Source organism: Pseudomyrmex gracilis, unplaced genomic scaffold (genome assembly GCF_002006095.1).
Source record: "Pseudomyrmex gracilis isolate BER0280 unplaced genomic scaffold, ASM200609v1 scaffold_121, whole genome shotgun sequence".
NCBI classification, from domain to species: Eukaryota; Metazoa; Arthropoda; class Insecta; order Hymenoptera; family Formicidae; genus Pseudomyrmex; species Pseudomyrmex gracilis.
In genome coordinates this window covers 443666-465083 of record NW_018020705.1, presented here as the reverse complement: position 1 = coordinate 465083, position 21418 = coordinate 443666, and the positions used below count along the sequence as shown (strand labels likewise).

The 21418-nt window shown below is 41.2% G+C and overlaps 2 protein-coding genes across 4 annotated transcripts in view; one reads left to right on the top strand and one right to left on the bottom strand.

Annotated features, from left to right (window-relative positions):
• The first annotated feature begins 140 nt into the window (after nucleotides 1-140).
• The window catches only part of LOC109856540 (peroxisomal leader peptide-processing protease-like), a 60312-nt gene continuing 39034 nt past the window's right edge, over nucleotides 141-21418 (top strand). Inside the window, exon 1 of the mRNA XM_020431910.1 lies at nucleotides 141-543. The gene's annotated coding sequence lies outside the window, so the exon portion shown is untranslated. The remainder of the gene's footprint in view (nucleotides 544-21418) is intronic.
• Nucleotides 4348-21418, bottom strand: part of LOC109856542 (ion transport peptide-like) — a 39896-nt gene continuing 22825 nt past the window's right edge. For 2 of the 3 annotated variants that reach the window (XM_020431916.1, XM_020431915.1), the window contains exons 2-4: nucleotides 7618-8012; nucleotides 6415-6535; nucleotides 4492-4578 (exon numbers count right to left, since the gene is read on the bottom strand). In XM_020431916.1, coding sequence (XP_020287505.1) covers nucleotides 6415-6535; nucleotides 7618-8012 — 516 coding nt within the window. In that variant the 3' untranslated portion in view covers nucleotides 4492-4578. Of the gene's footprint in view, nucleotides 4579-6414; nucleotides 6536-7617; nucleotides 8013-21418 lie in introns of all 3 variants that reach the window. The other variant, XM_020431917.1, reaches the window with a different exon arrangement.

Here is a 21418-nt window from a genome sequence, read left to right as displayed (position 1 = left end):
CCGGCCCTAAATGCAGCAACGATAGTTTTGCGCGCGCGTGATGGTTTGCACATCAGAACACAAACTTCAAACTTCGAACTCGTCGAGACGTCACGTGACGTACTGCGCAGGTTGTGCGACGCACTTCAAGCGATTACGTTCGGCGAGTTTCAGTTTTTCGTAAAACTCGGCAGCTTGTCGCGTTCGCGTCTTGTTGTTGCGTGTTTACTTCACGCCGAACGACAACTCGAATGTTGTTTACGTGTCACACGCGAACATAAAAAGCGACTTTCGTCAGTTTTTCACTTGAAACAATTTTACTCTGTACGCGCGCCCGCTTGAAAAGAGAAATTCGCGGCTGCGAACGAAGAGGTTAGGCTTGCTGACTCACGATGGCGCTAAATTCGTAAAATCTCGCAAAGTTCAGCGGAGAATAGTACGGTAAATTTTTTTTTTTTTTATGTGTGATATCCTTGAAACAAGCGGCAGTATAAAAGGAACAATAGCGAATCCTTTTCGTGGATCTTGCATCTTGTGATTGCATTCGAGACAGCAGCGGCATCGGTAAGTCGAATATTTGTGAACTTTTCTTAGAATTAATACTCGAGAGAAGCAGCGAGGAAGAAAGCGTTAAGAAAACGCTCTTGGCGGAAACTTGTTAAAAATAATTATGAAACTAAAAATATAAAGGAACATTTTTTTTATATTTAAATAAACGACACATATAAAAATTAAATATACATAAAAAAATATATATAATATATACACGACCGGCCCAGTGGTCTCGCGGCCTGAGTGCAATGGCTGCGAGCGGGGAACAAGTCCCCGAGTTCTCTACACCGTCGGATTTTTCCGGGTCTTTTTCAAATCGAGTTTATCGATTGAAAAAACGAACTGAATCCGGGCCTCGAATCAGCTCAAAATTGTGTGTGTGTGTGAGAGAGGTTACAATTATTTCTTTACATTCCTCTTCCAATCAATAAAAATTTCTTTATACACGTATACACGTATATGTATATGTAGTGGAACAATAAAAAAATATCAGAAAAACATAATACGGACGTAAATATAAGGAAGAAATGGAACGGGGAGAGAGAAAGGATAAATATACAGAGCGGTTATAGCAGCAGAATGCACAAAGTCTGACCTGTTGACTTTTTGATTCACCCGTTTATTCGCGCAAAACAAGAATAGACTTGGATATATCCTGTGTCGCTAATTGTACTCCACATTTACACATCCGTCCTTATACATACAATATACATACAATACATACAGTCGCGTGGTACGCATCCCCCAGAATAACGAAATGCGTTTATGCACACACACTCATTTTATATATTATATGTATGTGTATATAATAGTTTTACAGTAATTGATTAGGATACGATTCTTCAGCCCTTTCTAATCTTTGTTCTCGTACGCTCGAATTTAACAGCTTTAAGCATCGTGTATGTATGTATGTGTGTGTGTGTGTGTGTGTGTTTTTTTTGTATAATTGTGCGCGTGTGTATCTGAGTATATACGCGTTTGTATGAGTATTTTCTTCATTCGTACGTGCGCTACGCTTCTGTCTCTCTGTCTCTACTCTACAACGTGTACAACATTCGTCACAAAAACATCCAATGTCGTTGTCGTCTACAAGTAAAATACAAAACTAGGCAGCGAAAGTTGGCGTGTTTCGTAGTTAAAAGTGTATCGTTTGCTCACACGTGTTGCGTGTTTTCGCGTCCATTCACAACAGAGAAAAAGCAGAAGAAGATGAAAAGAGAAAAAAAACAAACTTAAAAACGTATCTGCGGACGTGCACGCACGCTAGCAGCTTTCCCGCGTGCGTATCCTCGTTTTGCGCGCGTCAACGCAAAGAACGAATCGAGCGCGCGATTCGTTCGGCCGATGTTTCTAACGTTGCATTAGATAAGAGAATGCTGATTTTCAGATACATTTTAAGACACACTCGAGTGCTCGAGGAATCAGGCCGACTTCGAAACAAAATACGCACGCTTGAATCAAAGTACGCGAAACAATTTGCTCTCGAAGCAAGATTTACATATATTCGTCAAACTGTACATTTTAAAAACAAAAAATACGGGCTTTGAAAAACTTTGATCTTTTCCTGCTGACTATTGTTAGCACAAATATAAATCTTGTCGTTGCGCAAAAATGTTAAAAGCAAAAAATAAATGCAAATGAATATAAAAAAAATTTATGTAGAACAGTTCGGTAAAAAAATGTAAAAAGTTTTTTTAAACGCTTGTTTTTCAAGCGCGTGTGTGTTTCCGAAGCCGGACCTGAAGCCTGCGATCTGAAATCGCTGAGACGGAATGATTTCAATACTGATTTTGGAATGGTTCGTGATCCTCTCTCGATTAGAGTGGCGGTCGTGTCGCGGAACACAGCGGGAGATTTTTGTGACACGCGTTTGTGGTGTTTCGTATTCGAAATTATTAAAAGAGCAAGTGATATACGCAAAAGAAAACAAATTATATAAGTTGTTAAGTTTGTTTCCTTATGTAATTTTTTTTCTCAAAAATAGATTTATGTCAGAAGAAATAAATGACTATTTGGAAATCGGCTCATTTGGTGGCAGCGCGAATCGATTTTCCGAGTGTCGTTCCTGTGTATTATTATTTTGTTCCCGTCGGGACGAGTAGTCCCCCAGGTTTCGATGTTTCTTCGGGATTGTTTCGCACACTCGGAAAATCATCCGATTGAACGTCTTGCTTCAAAGAATGCGAGCGACTTCTCCGGCTGTGTTCGCGACGCTGTTATCTCGATACATAGGTATGCGCGCGCTAATACTTTTGCTCCGTTGTATGTGTGTTGCTTATATAACTTAAGAACGTGAAAAAATAAATAAATACTACGCGTTTTTATGCGCGACTGGTTCCTGCCACGAACCCCGCCCGACCGAACACGGAAGAAGAACGCTGCGAAACGGCGCAATTTGCGCGTGTCTATCGAATAAATTACAGAGAGAGATGTTCTTATCCTTCTCTCTTGTCTCTCAACGAAGCACCTTTAAGGATGTCGCGCGTCCATCTTGCACACACACTCAAGTTGCACAATCGAATATTGTTGACATTCTGCCAGCGTTTTCTTTCACCGCGTCGCCCAGTGCGTTCACCCGGGCGGTGAACGAACGTCGTCGCATAAAAATTTACTATAATAACAACAATAATTCTACTACGATAGTAATAATAATAGTAATAAAAAAAAAAAAACTGCGCGATCAGTTCGAGCGACCTTTATTATTATGTATTGTTATAATTATATTTTAAGCAGTCAAAAGTTTAAAAAAATTTTCTAATTAATTAATTTACTTTATTCTTACACATTATTTACTTTAAAATAAGAAAATACTAGAAGCCAAAAGAGACAGAACTTAATTTCAAGTTATTATTCAAGTACATTATTCGCGTTTTTAGCCAAAATATTTTTAGTCGTGTCATGTGATGTGATTAAGTTTCAAGAGATTTATACCTATCATCGGTATATTTTTGTTGTGTCTGTCACGCACACGTGTTTTCCAAACAAACAAAATTGAAGGTTTCAACTTAAATAACGAAAAACATGAAGAATGGTAATAGTAATAAAAATATAATCGTGTGTATGTGTGTGTATGTATGTGTGAGATAATAAGTGAGTAATAATAATAATAATATATATAGGTTTATATTAACTACGTAGAGTGATGGATGACGACGATCAATAATTAATTAATGATTAATCGAAGAAAAACGAGTGGCGTGGTGCGCGAGAGCACAGATATTTTATCGACTAGAATTCGTATAGATTCGCTGTGTGTTGGGTCTGTTTGCGTGGCTCAATCGTTACCGTTTCGCTTCCTGTCTCGTTATATGGTATGTTATTGTTTAAATAACTTCATTCCTCATCGTGTCAAACAACGACGCGACTCACCGCAAAGAATCGCCGGTTTGTCTCTCTTTCTCTCTCTTTCTCCGAATTCTCTTATCATACTCTTTTACCGCACTCTGATGTTAACAGAACGACGTTCATCTCTCTGTTCGGTGAATATTAAGAGAGAGAGAGAGAGAGAGAGGAAGAGAGAAGAGAAGAAAGAAAGAGATAACATATTAAGAAACAGAACAACTTTATGAACTTCACAGACGTTGTATGTCGTTGCGTCTTTCTTCGGCAATCTCCAGATTGAACCTTTTGAAACTTTGCGAAGATCCTGGAATGGAACTCGGAATTCTTGAATTTCTGTGTGGAATGTCCGAATGTTCACTCTTGTGTAAGATGAAACAATTGTCAAATTTCTCAAAATTCGCGGAAATGAACATTAGAGATTTCTTCTTCCCGGTCTTTTTTTTTTTGTCAAGACAGAAACATCGCATCTTCTTCGTCAATTTTCTTCACGTGTGTGTGTGTGTGTGTGTATGTGTGTATATACGTGTGCATGTGTCGCGTGGTATGTCTCCTTCGTGGTGCGGCGCGTCGTTGCTCCTACTGTGTCCCGTTTACTTCTTGCGACCACCAATTATGGTGGCCATCTTCTCGAAATTTTCCTTCTCGTCCTCAAGCAGCAACGCTTGGATGCAGCTGGTGAAGTATTGTGTAGTGAAGCATTCTTGCCTGTGATAAAAAGATCGAGAATATAGATTGAGATTAGATCGCTGGTTTAATACAAAAGCCATCGACACACTTGTGTCTGATGATGCGTTTCACAGAATCTGTTTGCGAGTTGTCATTCCAATGCAAATAAGAAAACAATTTTCAAAATGGAAATTTACGTCGAATTTAAATCACAGAGATAATTTACCGCAAGATTTTTTTACCGTCTGGATTGAGACTTAATGGATACTTATAGCTCTCTTGATTGTACACCTGTATAAATTGTACAGGATTATATAAGAAAATTTATAAATATTATGATGAAAAATTTTGTAATTTTATCTTCAATAGAGAAAATTTTTTTTTTAATATTTAAAGTTTATATACACAATCGTGTATGTGCATTTATATATGTGTATATATATATGCATTTTGATATACATTTACTTTTGAACAAATAAAGCGAACAGATCTGTGTGTTAGTAATTGTTAGTGTACAGGTAGACATTTGAACGTGTGTGTGTGTGGGAAAGTGTTGATTGTTTCGCATTCATTATTGTAGCATTAAGAATTTGCGTACATGCTACAAATAATAGAATGCAATCAAATTTAAAAAATGTTTAAAAAATCACAAAACTATTCAAAAAATGTCAAAAATTGTTTAAAAATTACAAATATTGTCATTCAAAAATCCTCTCCTACGTCGCGAACCTGCTCCTTTTCTTATCATCCTGAAAAAGTAGTAATGCAAAAACATCGACGAGATGCAACAATGTGCAAAAATATCAAAACCTCATTCATAAATTTGTCGTCAAAAATCATTGACAAATTTGTCGTCAAAAAGACGAAAAATGTTTGTCGAGATGAAGAAAGTGAAGTCAGAATGTACGAGATGATGCTGTGTTACATTACCAGTAATGTTGCATTTTTCGTTAGTAAATAATATATAAACAAATAATATATATAATTATCACAAAATCTAAACGTTTATGTGTATAATTTCTACTAATTTTTCAAATAATATTTTTATAAATGTCCAAATTCTATATTGTTGAAAAAAAAAAAGATTTTTTGTTCACACTTCCAATTACAGTAAGCAGTCAACAACCAAATCAAGACATTCTAACATTCAATTCGTTTCTTGTTGCAACATTACTTGCTAGTACAAGCTACATACAAAATTACCTAATTTCTCGTACGTATTATATCTCGTCGAGAAGATATTATAATATGCGCGGATATTCGTCCAGGGGATGGCATCAAAATGCAACAAAAATATAATTTGAAATAATAACAAAAGAAACTGTGGTATATAAATAAAAATTGTGTACATAACTCGGAGATAGGACTTGCAATATTTGTCTTTTTTCAATTATATAAAATACGATTTGTTCCAGACTTAAATTATTTAAAAAAATCAAATGAGATATTCATTCAATGTTTTGTAAATGAATGTGTAAGTAATTTATAATATGTCTCTATTATTACATTAATGTCACTTAATTTTATTTTTAATTTTATCTGAAAACCTGACAAATGGTCAGTGTTTCAATTCGAACACCCCGTGCATTAGCAAAACAACTGTCTCGACTGTTTGTAATTTATGTATCCACAAATTTTTTTAAACTCTCGTTATTAAGTGTATAATCGCGCGAAGACTTTTTACAAACATTTAATATACGTGAAGAATATTTGAAATTATGTATTATCGAACGTGTATACAGGACCAAAGCAGACGAGTAAGAATTTTTAATAAGAAGGCAAGCGGGTGTGGTTAATCGTTTATATTTGCGAAAAGCGGATAAAAAAAAAGGGATGCGTAAAAAGAGAAATCATAAACTAAAAAGAAAAAACAACCTAAACCCCGGGATCGGCTCCGTGAAGTTGTTTGATCCACATTTGGATCTTTTCGACTTCGTCCGTAAGCAGCAAAACGTCTAAGCATCCTTTGAAGTAGTCCGATGTGAAACATTCCTTTCTGCGAAAAGTTAAAGAGAAAGTCCCACGATAAATTAATAATCAAACCGCATCGAAAAGCAAAAGTTGCTTTTGTAGGCACAATGTGTCGCAAATTCTGAAAAGTACTTCAAAGAAAATCGTGTCAAACATCTTTGACACATAATTATAAAATACATTAAAAAAAAAAAAAAAAAACAATACATATTTTATAAATACATATTTTATACATAATCGTTCTTATAAATACGTGAAAGCAAACAGATGCATCGATGATGTAACTTTTATACAAAACTTTAACTGTGCAAATGTTTTCGAAAAAAATAATAATTTTTTTTTTATTTGTCGGAGAGTATATGTTTTCGAATGTCCATCAAATTTTGTCAGCTACTGTATCATCGATTCATCCGATGCGCTTTTCCTCGTTATTTCCGACGAAGTGAATTTCCCTAAAATTCAAAAGCGTGTCGCAAGTAGAAGACTAGCTCTTGAGCTAGCTCATCAATGCAGTCTCTTTTCTCACGTTGATCTCGCTCGCTGCCACACACAATAGGCTCTTTCGAGACGGCCGTTAAGCGGCTTTACGCGGCGCGGTACAAACGGCAGGTAGCAGCGGATGTGCGTTGGCATTTGCTCGCACGAGCTATAAATAGAAGAGAAATCTCATTCCATTTCGATACGCGTGCCGCGAACGTGTGGTGAACGTGCGCGTATATTTCGCGTGTGGTAGTATCCGAGAACGCGGAGCACGTGTGCGTACACAAAGGTACGTATCCGTGCGTCCACCTTGGCCGTTGTTCGCCGTCGACATTTTTCAAGGTAGAAATCATGCAGCGGAAGTTATTCGCGAAATCGTTTCACTGTCAAACGGAGAGCAAAATTTTTTCTTTTACTTTGTATCGTTTTTTCCCGCGGTTTTCGTGTTGGAAGTCACTTATCGCGTTATTATTTTTTTTATTATTATGTAAATAGCGCGTTGTTAATTTTGATTTACGCTCTAAATCGCGCCGCGATGGCAGAACGACAACCACGGAGTATAGTCGCACGTGCTATTGAACGTCGTATTCTGGAAGCGGTTTAGTCATTGTAGATAATTAAACGTACTTGCAAAGCATGTGCAATTGCGGTTCCCGGAAGAGATTGTAACAGTCTTCACAGATGCGATCCAGACGGGCGAAGATGCTCTTGTCGTACACGCCTTTGCACTGAATATCGAAAAACGATCTTTTGCCCAGCGGATGGGCGTTGATGGTGGCGGCATCCGCACCCAGTCCGATGCAGGACGAGATCAGCAGGACTGTCAGCGACCACGTGAGAACAGACAGCAGAAACGGACAGAACGACCTCGTGGACAGCTTTGACGACGATGACGACAACGACGACGACGATGACGACGACGACGTCGACGTCGAGTACGGAGAGTGATACATGGCCGGCGAAAACATCGCGAGCTTATCGTTAGACGACGAAGATTGGATGTTTTGTTGACAATGCATCATCTGGAAAAGAAAGAAATTTAGGTTACACAAAAAAATAGCACAGTTGTTTCTTTCGTCAAATTATATAAATAGCACTTTGACTAATTCGTATGATTTATGCGAAATAAAATCGTTCTACGGTGCAATATGTTCGTAGAACTGTGTCTGTTTAAAATTGAAAAAAATTTAATTATTAAATAACAAATTATGAATTGCATTATTTTATATATAATAAGATAGATTATATAAAAAATTGAAAAAAAAACTAGCTACTTCCTAAAATATAAAATATTTAAACTCGCGAATTTCGCGTGAGAAGAGAAAAAAATACGACAGAGAAAAGTTTTCACGTTAATGGCAACTTATTTACTGATGACTGTTACCAACCGCTCTATATTTATAAGAATCGTATTATCTGTTCTCGCACATTTATGTCCAGATCTGTATAATCATCGAATTACAGAAATAACTGAAATGTTTTTCTTACGTTGGAACATAGTGTTCCATGAGCATGTCTACTTGAACGTGTAGATTACTCTTTCGTCAAAACACAATTTTAACGAATATGTTTTTACTTTTAATTGCGTAACTCGCAATATATAATATATGTTTCAGGAAAAATACTTGATTTTATTCTACATTTTTTTGAAAGCGATGCAAAACTTGTTACTCTCGCTCCATTTAATAATTAATGAACAAACAAAACAGAGCCAATAAAAGATAAGACGATAAGTCGCGAAATTCGACTAATGTCCACAATGATACGAAAAGTATGTGTAAATACAATATTTGATACATATTGTATCTCTTATATATATGTGCTAAATATTTTTCGCTCGTGACGACGAGATATTTGCTCGCCGTGGTTTTTGCGTGTGTTCTGGAAATACGTATTCACTGTGATGTTCGTTGTGATTTCCGAGAGCCGGTTTTACTGCCGAGACGGACAAGTCGCGTCAAAAATAGATATCTTAGCTAAATAAAACTGCCGCCGGCCGACACGTCTTTTAAAAAGAGTTTTGGTCCTCGTCTACGAGAGACGTCAGGTCTATAGATCGTTTTGGTAATTAGACATAGATTATCCCAATCTCGCGAGTAGTTTTTTCCCACGCGACTTTTTCAGAAAAATACAAGAGATTTTTTTTGTTTTTGTCTATATAGAAAAACGATATATATCTTTTAATATTTCCTCAAATATCGAGTCGATTTTCGAACAACAAAACGCGCGCGCAGTCGGCACACATTGAGAACGAGACCTTTAAAAATACGACTCGCTCCGGAGAAACCGGGGATTCGACTCGGTTAACACGTTGTCGGCACAGCCATTCGTGTGAGAGCGCGAGATCGCTCGTTGTACACGTAACGACGGACATACGTTCGGATATACCAATATACCCTATCACCCTCTCTCCTCCCCCACCTCCTCCTTCTCATTCTCTCGCACCGACAAACCGGCCAGGCCTGGACTCTGCGCACACGAGTTGAGATGTAAAGCAACTCTTAACCAGTCCTGCAGCAGTCGCTGTGAATGGACCACACGCAGGTAGGCCCCACCTGTAAACGTCCTCAACCGACAACTTCATTAACCGAGGCTCCAGCGCACGATTCACCACGAAGAGGCCTTCCTTTCTCGCTCTCTTTCTTCTCGCCCTCTTCCTCTCCTCTCTCTCTCTCGCTCTCGCTCTCGCTCTCCTCTTTCTCTTTCTCTTTCTCTCTGTGCCTCTTTCTCTTTTCCCCCTTCTCTCATCCTCTATCATCATCTTATTCTCGTTCATCCCGGGTCTTCCTTCTTCACCTTACCGCCACCTGCACACACGGGGAGAGCAAGCGTTTCGCAAGGTTCTTCTTTTTTCGGAACATAATCACCGCTCCCGGGTGGGATCTTATTTTTAGCCGCCAGGACGATTCTCGGAACTCTCCGGCAACCGCTCTCTTCTATATATCGGCGCCTCCACCTGGTAATTGGCCGCAGGCTGATAATTTGCCCCCAAAGTCGTCCGGATCCCCGAGATCGTTAAGACTCTCTCGTCTCTCCCTCTCTCTCTTTCTCTTTCTCTCTTTCTTTCTCTGCGTAAGGATTTCCGAAGCAGCCCTTAGGCCAGCTACAGACACATTACGACATCTTTCTTGTTTCTCTTCGGAGATCGACTTTCTCGGAACGAACGTGTCCGGTGTGAATAGCGATCGCGCGCGGCAGCGTCGTTTCTCAAAGAAAGGTGGATTTTCGCTCTCTTTGTTTCCTCCTCCAGAGCCTCTTTGCGATTTAATTGATTTCATTGAACTCGAGTTCACTCACAGCGTTGATTAGGATTGAGAGATCACGTGAAACCAAATACGCGTCCGGAAAACTGGAGCGTGAATTTCAAAGGCGTAGATATATATGTTATAACTGTTTGTTTTTCTGTGCGGATTATTTTTACGAGGAATTCCGTATATAAATCCCTTTTCGTTTTTATTCTTATTGCAACTCTCTCTCTCTCTCTCTCTTTCTTTCTTCGGTTCTTCGCTGGGAAACCGAGCGGGATTACGCGTGTGAGAAAATTTAACGCGGAGAAAACGAGGCGCGCGCACACAACACAGGCGCGCGTAAAAATGTCATAAATTAGACCCAGTTATACCGGTACATTTTCGAGTCCGGGGACTTAACTCTCCGCTTGGCCCCGATTCGATAATGGCGGCCAGTCGGATTTAAGCCCCGTGGGGCCTTATCTTAAATTTCTCGGCACATTGACAACCGGACCACACAGAGGCATAAAGTGCACCGATATATGCGCCGCGTTACCGTCGCTCTCGCCTCTGACACGACCGCGCGGGCCCGGTAATTGAGCCGGCTTATGTTAAAAACGGTACAGCGTGTATATATACATATGTACATTATATATATATATATATATATGTATATACATATAGAGGCTTCGGATCTCACGCGAAACATTCGACTCTCGTTTTACTTACAGGCAGATTACATTTATATTTTGTATCGGCGGACAGCGCAGGGAACCGGCCCCGTTCGGTAAGGGGTCTGCGTTTTCGACGTGTAAGTAATGGCACCTTTTAACCGGCCGATGTAAGCTTATGAAGGTATCGTCTTCATGATAACGCGACGCAACGATTTTACTGTGTTCACCGTAATTTACAGGGTAGAATCGGTCAGCGGTTAAAATAAAATAAGACGAGACGATTCTTAAAACCGGCGATTCCGAAAAAAACAAAAAAAAAAAAAGAAACAAATAACGATTCGGGATTTCGGTGAGAATCTTTGCGAGAAACTTCGTTCCGTTTTGATAGAATCCAGATTTTATATAAAAACTTCAATTTTGTATATATTTGTAATATTATTTATATTTAAATTATTTAATTTTTAGAGATTTATATATATATATATTTATTTATTTATTTTATCGCTCTTATACTTGTGAAAACAGTAGCAAAATAAATTGCAAAATTGCGTTTCGTAAAAGACTCGCAATTAGTTGCATCTATGTAGATAGCAGCGTCTCGATTCTCGATTGCGTTGTCCGCGAAAAATCGTCGCTATATTTAGACCGAACGGTCTGTAGGCGTAACACAGATCAGGTCAGTGCAAGTCACACTACGCAATTCGCTCGTGCAGATATTATGCGCGCAGCCTCTTTGTGTGCAAAGAATATTAACTGCTTTAACATGGCACGTAGTGCGAAATTACGTGCTTTCGTCGAATGCATTTCTTTTCTTATACTAAGTAAAAAAAAACATTCGTAAACAAAGAAAACAATTAAATTTTAAATCCAATTTTTAATTATAATCCACTTGACAAATTTGAATAATAGAACGTGCGTTCTTAAGATTTCACATTTTAATTTTTTCAAGATGCGCAATTTATGTGTATATACACGTACGTTCGCGAGGGAAGATGAAATATACGCGGAGGGTGACACGGCGAGGCAGATAAGCGCGGAAAGAGAACGGGGGAAAAAAGAAAGAAAGAGGAAGAGACACAGAGCACGAAAGCGTGCCGAGGTGCGCGCGGGGGATGCGCGAGGAAAGAAAAAGTCAATGGAGACCAGTTGCTCGATAGGTGAGGTCTTTCCTCGGCTCGGCCTCGCGCACAGGTGTGCAATCTGCGAGGTTCCCTTGGCAAAAAGCCACACGCTCGCTTCGGCACTCTACCTCGCGGCAGCTCGTTCGCGCATGTACAGGGTGTTCTGCAACGATCGCGTTGAGATACAGAAGAATTTTTATGCGAACGTGAACGTGACGATAAAAAAAACGAACATGTATTTTTTCTAATTTCGAGATTCGATTTCTCTATCGAACGTTAATTAAAACTGTTTCGTCAGTAAGAAACACCGAGGTTCTGTGAACTTTATATTCTCACATTCTTTTCCCGTTTACATTTACTCGCAGCTCAGTTTCACAATCACTGATTCTATCTATTTTGTACTAATTTGATCGGTGGTTTTCGCATTATTTTTTTGACATTGGACGCTGTCCAATTAGCGTAGCGCGTTAACGAAATCGTCGGCCACGCCTCTTCGTTCCTCGCCGACGAAATCCCCGTAACGAATTTCGTAGAGAAAACAACGTCTCCTTCTTTCGGTACTCGACGATAAATTGTGAAAGACTATATTTTCGGGACCGCATAAATCTCTCGTTCAACAAAATACGAAACGGTGTCCGGATTTGATTTCTATTCTTAGCCGCTTTGGTCGAGTCAACGACCCGCTCGATGAATGACACTAAGAGGATCAATGTTGGCGTCAGGGGCCGTACGTTGCTCCTTTCTACGTCGAATGGAGGCGGTGACTTTGAAAAGTCTGCGGTCATCGCAAGAGCCTTCCGCAAGAAAGCACCGCTCGACAAGCAGGATAAGAAGCGGCGAAACATGTGCAATTACCGAAACGCACTCGGGAGATGAGACGGGAGGAGGAGGACACCGTCCCCGCGTGTTCTCCTGCACACTCTCGTCGAGGGCGAGCGGATCCCGACTCGGGCTTCCCGAGGCAAGGTACGGGGGCAGGCGGAGAAGAAGCCGCACGAGGGTCCCGAAGAACCGCGCGGCGGTATCGTTAGATATATCGGCTCTCCTCGCCAGGTGGTCCTTTTCTCGTGCCGGATGACTCAATCTCGAGAGGAGTTGCCGGACGAGCTCTTCCCGAGAAGGGCCTCCCGGTCTCATCCGCTTGGTTGTTGGTAAGGCTTACTCCGGCAGTGAGAGCGTGTGCGCGCGGCCACCTCGTTTGTGATACATATGGACGTGCGCGCGCGCGCATACACACGGTGGGACACAACAACCGCGGTGTATGTATGTATGTATACAAGTGGTGTACCACCGCGCGTCCCACGGTGGGACCGCGCGCTCGTACATCGTCGGACAGTAATGACTCGCGCACGGTGGGCACACACAGCGGAATTATTCCAGCCGGAGATAGTCGTCGGAGATATCTCTCTCGGCGTGCCTGTCACTGAGATGCGAAATTTACGCTTCGAAATTCGAATCATCGAGTCGCGTTTCTTCAAAAGAGTTTATTCCCGAAAAAACAGATCTCGCGGATCAGTTTGAAACTTCTGATTCTTTCTTCCCGATTTCACACAGACGCGTACATAAGTTTATTGGATTTATTTCAATATAGAAATTGCGCAAATTCTTTGAAAACATTTCGAAGTTAGAACAACGTTTACGCGTGTGTCCTGCGGTTTATTCTCGCGTCCGAAACTCTTGTCTTTTTAACTCGGCTCATATTTTTAACAATTTAACCGCGTCGTAAAAAATGATCGATTTCTCGAAATAAAAAAACCGATTTTCGTAATTATTCTAGCGTAATGAGTTTTGGATGAACATTTATCGTTGGCGTCGCGACGTGCACACGCGAGAATCGGTGAAAGAAAGCGCGTCGTGATACGCCCGTTCTGTGCGGACGCACACACGCGTGCCGCGCGCGTCGAGACGCATGCGCGCACCAGCCTGTGGCGGGATTGTGGTTTTTACACGCGTGTGTGCGCACGGACGTGGCGGAGGGAACGGGGAGAGCTAAAGAAAGAGAGATCTCAAGATGCGGGGAACGAGCGAAGAAAGAGTGAGAGAGGGTGAGAGGAGGGGCGGGCCCTCTAATTAGGCGGTCAGCCGCCGCCGCCGGTATCCCATGTACCACATAACATATGCCATGTGATACGTGTGCTACACACGCTATATACCGTTCGGCGGAGTGAGCGAGAGAGAGAGAGAGAGAGAGAGAGAGAGAGAGAGAGAAAAGATGGACGGAGACGAAATTATGGATAGGACGGCGGAACGAGGAGGCCTCTGAGAAAAAAAAAAGAAAAAAGAATGAGGCAGACCGTAAATCAAGCGGCAACGAGGTATACTCTCCTTCTCTCGGGGCCCTACCGATCTCTTTGACGTCCGCGGACCTACCTGTCTACTCGCACACTTGTGTGTATTCGCGTGTATGTGTGCGCGACTAATAACGCGTGTATGCAAAAAGCCTGCCGCCGTGCCTCCTTCCTCTTGTGATTCGGACCCTCGATTACGGGCCCAAAGCGGTGTCGACGGTATCGCCGCGAATGATTTTTCATCGGGAAAAACGTGTTATTAAAGAGGGGGAGATCTTTGAATCTTCCTCTGCCCGAGGCGACGCGATATTTTTTGCGGGTGGTCCGTCGTAGCATCGATTGCGATGCTTTGTTTTTTTGTTGAGTCGATGACGAAAGTGTCAATGGTATAAATAGATAAGAACAGATCGCGATGGTACACAGTTTTGAACGAAGTTCTCTGTGGCGAGCGGCATTTATTCTAGAGAAGAAGAAGATGCGTTTAACTCTGAAAAAAAAAACATCCTGTTGTATACGATCTCAACTCGTTTACATTCGCCGAAGATTTTTTCGAACAAAATATCGCGGACATACTATATTGTCGCGATTTAAATCTCCGATAGCTTCGAGATTGAACGAGAAACAGCAGGAAATTAACATTTTATATAAACTATATAATTCTTTGTCGACAGACTTAAAAAATGACGACAAGTCGGACAGACTGGGTCTGGGAGACCCACGCGATTTTCAAATCAATTATTTCCGTGAAAAAAATTAATATTTTTTCAAGTTTGTTTATTTGAATTGAAAGTTTGAACGAGTTTACGTTGATAAAAAAAATCTCTAGCAGTTTCGAAGATATAAAGCTTATAGAATAAAAGAATTTACTCTAAGTACATATGTTCTATACAAGTTCGCTTCGATTTCTTCATCTCATCTATATCTTCGTGCATCATGGTCTCGCGAGTGTTTCTAATTGTATAAGCGCTATTTGAATTATTACGCCGAGACATTCTATGGCGTCGAGACCGGGAGACAAAATACGTATATGAAAAACCGCTTTTAGCGAAGATGAGAAGAATTCAAGGAATTTGGCTCGAGATCATCCCGAGAGAATGCAGAAGGGGATCCGATCCAGACCGTCGCCAATTATTTTCGTGGAAACGAGTCTCGGAGCAGGAAAGGCCTGGAACTCTCTCGCTTTGTTGTTTCGCCACCATATGAAAACAGGCGGCGGCACCAGGCACCGTGGCGGAATCAATGACGTCAATCGCGCCCGCGATAATTATATAAGGACGGTTCTATTGGCCTATACCCGACCTTTACGCGCGAGATGATTAAATGTTAAGCAATTTCTCCCCGCGAGATCGGCCGTCCCGATCGACCGCTCTCGCGGCCCATTAACCGAAAGCGAAATTTTTCACGAGTGAGACGCACACTAACGGCGCGAGAGATCGAAAGCTTCTCGCCGCAAGATCTCCGTCGGGAGAATCGATTTATCTCCCGGCCGCCTCCGGCTCATTTGCGCCATGTGCGTCTGTAATTAGCGACGATGATGTTACTTTCTGATAGCGAGCCGAAGTAAGATACCGCGATCGAGTCACGGTTTCGCCGAGAAGAGAGATTTTCTCGCGTGTCACGAGAATGTAAGCGAAAGATTTATACGCGTCGATAGCTTTTTTCTTTTTTTTTTTTTTTTTTGAAGATATATTTTTTGTAGATATAATTACTAGCAATAAAGCGCGTTTGTTTTGAGAGAGGTAAAATGTATTTCAGAGATAGTGTTGTGTAAGAACTTTTTTTTACTCTTTTTCAATACCTCTTCCTGTAATTAAAATTTGCTCTATTTTGTCGCGAAACAAGAGAGCTTCACGTCCCTGCGCGATTTTACTGTTAAAAGTGATTCAAGGTTGACGAGAGAGCAGAGACGCCGCCGTTACGTGCATTAAGGCCATCGCACAAATATTAGCATATATGTGCACATAGGTGCGATCCGTGCACGGCCATTTGTCCGTCGTGGAATATATCGCGGTAACAAAACAAATCGCGATTCAGAGTAGTTTCGTTTCAGTAGTATAACATATCGAATAAGCAGACCATTCGATATTACTCGTACAGAAAAAAAAAAAAAAATATTATTCTCCTTTTGATCCGCGGAAACCGCTTTGTCTCTCAGCGCTTTAAAAAAAAAAACAATCAAATTTAATGACATGACGTTTATTACAATTTATTTAATGACGTTTACGGCTTTTTAGCGTTACAATATTGCGTATGATAATTTCAATTCTTTTTCTCGCCGCTTATTTTCTATGTTTGATCCATTCGTCGCGGTAATATCGTGTCTAATAGATTAAACTAGCAACCGGTCGGTCGTAAAGACGGCCGGATAACGTCGGTGCAAAGCCATAAAATACATTCGTGTTCGCGCACAATAAGTGTCCAGTAAACGTCAATCACGCGTCAAACCAATAACCATATTTCTCATCGTCGTCGCGGTCCGGACACAACTAGTCTTCCCGTGTGTGTTGCGTGCGCGGCAACATTATCAATTCAAATGAACGCTTTTATCTGCCACCGATATCTCAATTAATTACTAACCGCGCGCGGATAACCCCGCGGTCGTAATTTATGTTCCGACAATTATATAGCGGCGTGAGTTTTTTTATTAAATCAAAACCATCCCGATATTTTTATTTTATTTTATTTTTTATAAATAATATTACTCGTTTTTTTTTCAATATTGTAGCTAGCGGTTCGACAATTTAATGTGATCTAAAATTATATCCTTTTCAAATGCTCGTCATTCGATTTGTCACAGTCGTGTATACATTTTGAAATTTTTTTTTTTTTTTTATCAATTTTGTCGCTTCGAAGAGGCAATTGGTTTTTGTTTCCTTGACGATACCTACCATCACGTTTTATTGTTTCATCGTGCCTTTATGGATGCAAGAGAATATAAATCCGTCCCGCGCCTTATCGCCAATATCGATCTTCGATTTTATCCTACGTTTTTTTACTCTTTGTTTTCTTTTCGAAGCTTCGCTCACGGTCTAAGTGCGCGCGCACCACCGGGCAATGTATCGGAATTAATGAGCACACCTGTAGGCCGCGTGCACGCGTACACAAACGACACACGTAGGCCGCGGCGGTGGGCTCACACGCGCGTGCATTCGTGAAGGAATGCTCAACAGGTGTGCCACGGCCCCTGTGCGCGCGCTCGTGCGCTCACACGCCCTTCCTCCGCGCGTAACCGCGCTCTTGTAGGTCCGATCGCTGTACCTGCACTCGTCATCGTCAACAGACCGATTCGCGTTCGTATTCCTCATCTAATTTTTCATTTTTCTCTTCGTGTCGATCGCAATTCCCTTGAATTCTTCGTTAAAATTTGCGCGCACATGAAAACCGAGGATAAAAGATGCGAAGAGACGTTATTTCTTTGAAAACAACGCAATTTTTTTAGACTCGCTTCTCGAATCTTTCTCGTGTTTTCTGAAAAAAATAAACACCTTGTGTTTTATTTTTCAGAATGATTGTTTTGTTCGTAGCGCGGAGAGATTGACTTATCGAGTCGCGCACAGAATGGTGCGCGTGTTGTGTTTCTCGTTGCAACGCGCGAACGGGTACAACGAACCTTTCCTCCGTCGTAACCTTCAAGAAACAAACATGGTTCAAAATGTGTTGACGTTGCGATCGATTCAATTGCGCGAATGTATACAATATCTCTCGCAGTCTTGTACTTGTTATTATTAAAATTCTTATCGACAAGAGGAGGTCTGCTCTCTCTTCGCACTTGCCACCTGTGCTTGAGTAGCTTCCAAGGCGAAACTGTCTTACCGTATCGAACCTCGACTCTCGTCGGTTCTAGATCGAGCGTGTTGCGTGTGTATACATTAGTAACAGAGAGCCTTCTGTCTTTCTGCACGTCGTGCGTGCGGCGCGAACGCGTCGAGAAACGCACATGCTAACTGAGGGATCCACGCGATTTATTTACATGACCCCGAGAGTGGGCTTAGAGGCTGCGCCTTGATTCGAGAGAGCGAGGAAGCATTAACCCCGTTGCATTGAAATACGCGATCAATCGTATTTTTATCGATAGCGGTATTTTCTATTTTTATCGCGCCGCGATATTTCTTTGAATTGTTAAAAACATGTCAAAATTTTGCAAAATTGATAATATCAATTTGATAAAAAAAAATAAGTAAGTTGATTTGCAAAAACTATTAGTTTAGAAATATTTTATTTAAAAATTTAATGCATATGTAATACGTTAGAACATAAATAAATTTGTCTTTTTGCAAGATAAACGATTTAATTGACAGATCGTCTTTCGCTGCAACACCGAAAGAACGCGAATACTATCTCGGATATATAGGGCAGAACCGGCTCTGTTGACCGCATCTGTGCTGTGGCAAGTCTTTCTCACACGATTCGCTCGTCCCGTATGTACGTATATACACATCGCTGAAATGTTGCATTGCCATCACTATAGAGCGGAGATGGCACCAAGAGGGATGGAGGAACATTCTCTTACGTAGAAACTTGGACCGCGAGCGGTTTCTTCGGCGTGAGGCCGTTTCCTAGATGGCGCCGCTGCAATTTGCCGCGAACGATCCTTGTAATAGATAAAACGCGGGAAGATATGACGAGACGCCGCGAAAGCTGCGTTAACATACTTTGCGGTTACGTTAATGACATCTTCATTCGGGAAAGAGTGCATTACCGGCGCGTCTCCGAAGGAATATTCGTAAGAAATTTGTTACGCAAAAAATTTATTTTGATTCCGAAGCAAACACTCCTAAGCTTCTCGTTCAATTAAATCGAACTTAAGTGAAACAAAAAATTGTCGCAGTAATATTTTAAGATCAAAAAAGTGCGAGAAAAGTTAACAAGTAATTCGACGAGACGAGAGTTTCTCAAATTTTCATCAACGTCAATAATCTTTTTTCGTGAAATTATCAAAAAATTTATTACAAATTGCAACGTAGAGAACTGTTAGTCCGCGAAGACGGTGACTAGATGGCAGCAGGACTGTCCAACGAGTACGCGAGAGGTACCACCGTCCGCACTGACACTACCACTACTACTTCGCGGCAGCTAGTCGAAGTAGTGGGGGTGTACCGGTGTCCCGGCAGACAGCTTGGCGTCCTACGGTTCGCATTACGAGAAACCGTAGCCTTTCTCCGTCTTGCGCCTCCTCTCGCTTCCATGCCACTCGTGGTACCAGATCTCTCACGCGCGTTCGTGTTCAACTCGCTCCGCTTCGCGATACGTATATCGTCGCGGCTCGGTTTCTTCCCGAAGGGAGTATCCTCTCCTACCCCTTTCGCTCCGATTTCCCGATCCATCTCGAAGAGCGATTTAAATCTCACGTACATCACGTTGACGATCTCTTTCTAATTATAAAAATTTATAAATTTGTTTTGTGTAAAAACAAATACCGTTCGCGTGAGGCGTGCGTTTATTTGTTATGTTTTTCTGTTTTATTTTATAGATTTATTTTTCGACAATCGCGATAGCGTTGAGAGAAGCACACACGTGTCTCACACACAACGAAACTTTCCCGCAATTAATTATATATGCGAATTTTTATGCGAGACCAAACGCCGCGAGACAACCGCGAGCAGCTAGAGAAAACGGTCGAGTGAATGCATTTGTTAAACGTTCAACGTCATTTGACATGCTTAAGGAGGAGATTTCTCTCTTTTTGCCCCGCTTCTTTCTGCACTTTACTTTTTGTCGTCCATCGGAGGCCAGCTGGTCGAGGTCCCGCTCGATTTCGAGAATTGACGCGCGGAAAACTACTCGATGTTGTCAGATCGCATCGAAAGATCTGGTCAGTATATATTATAGTATAACGAAAAAAAAAATATTAAAAAAAAAATTTGCTGTTTAATTTTTATTCTCTTCTAGAGAAATAAGATGAATACACACACACACACACACGTACATACAAACGATCGGAGATCCGAGAATGGATCTATCGCGAGAGTAATTCGAGCGGAGGTAAAAGCGATCGATCCGGCCGATCGAGCTCGCTCGTGCGTAGAGGACGGACGTGAGATCACGCGTGCTCCCGTGATCTTCCGCGATACGTAATTTATGTCCGGTCGAATAGCGACCGGCGGCGGCAACGGCGATATCGAAACTCCCCGAGAAAGTTTAAAACGGATAAATCACTCGCGCGCGCGAACGAGGATGAATAATTGATCGCAACGGAATGCGATATGTATCGAACGAGTGAAGATGTGCGGCTGTCGCAATAGGTCTCGTTTCGCGTTTTTCTCGAAATGTAACTTCGCGCTGATCGATAAACTATTAATGGAGTAGTGCATTTTTAAATTATTTTTTTTTTTTTAACTCGAGATGTTCAAGCAACGCGAAACGCTTACTTTAAAAAAAAAAAAAAAAAAAAAGATCAATTGGCGAGATCAATTTCTTGAAGTTTATTCGATTAATTTATTTTAAAAAGAATACAGAGTGATCGATGATTCAAGAAATCGCACTCAAAAAAGTGACCATTAATTCACGACTGTCATACGTAACTATTCTATACGTAACTCTACTCGAGGCAAATCGAGTGTTTTGTGTCGCGAATGACGCGCGAAGTGAACTGACTGCTCTGTTGTCACCGCGTATGTAGATCGATACATATATTATCCATTTGCATTTTGATGGAGATTAATCATGTGATATATGTGTATATATATATATATACACACGTAATGCAATAAATTACAGTTCTTTTCAATGACACGATATTTAAAGTCGTACCAGTGAAATGCAATGCGTTTAACTGCCTGGCTTTTAATAGAGACCAGCTGGTCGTGTCAATATCTCTCATATACGTTCTACATGATATATGACCCCGATGATTACGCTTCACCTAATCCATCGGCAGCGATAACTCGCGTTCTCGCGTATCTTGATTGTATTTCGCGGCGATTTTCACACGGGAGTCAATAACACCGTGCGCGCCTATAGAGTTCTCGAGAGATGCCTAAACAACTACATTTCGTTGCTCTTTTACCGAGAATCTCCTTTCGAGCAGGCGCAGCCGCATAATGCAATTCTCGCTCTCGCTTGTGGCTTGCTCGTAAAGCAAACTCTGTGAAACGGCGCCGCCGCCGCCGCCGCCGCCG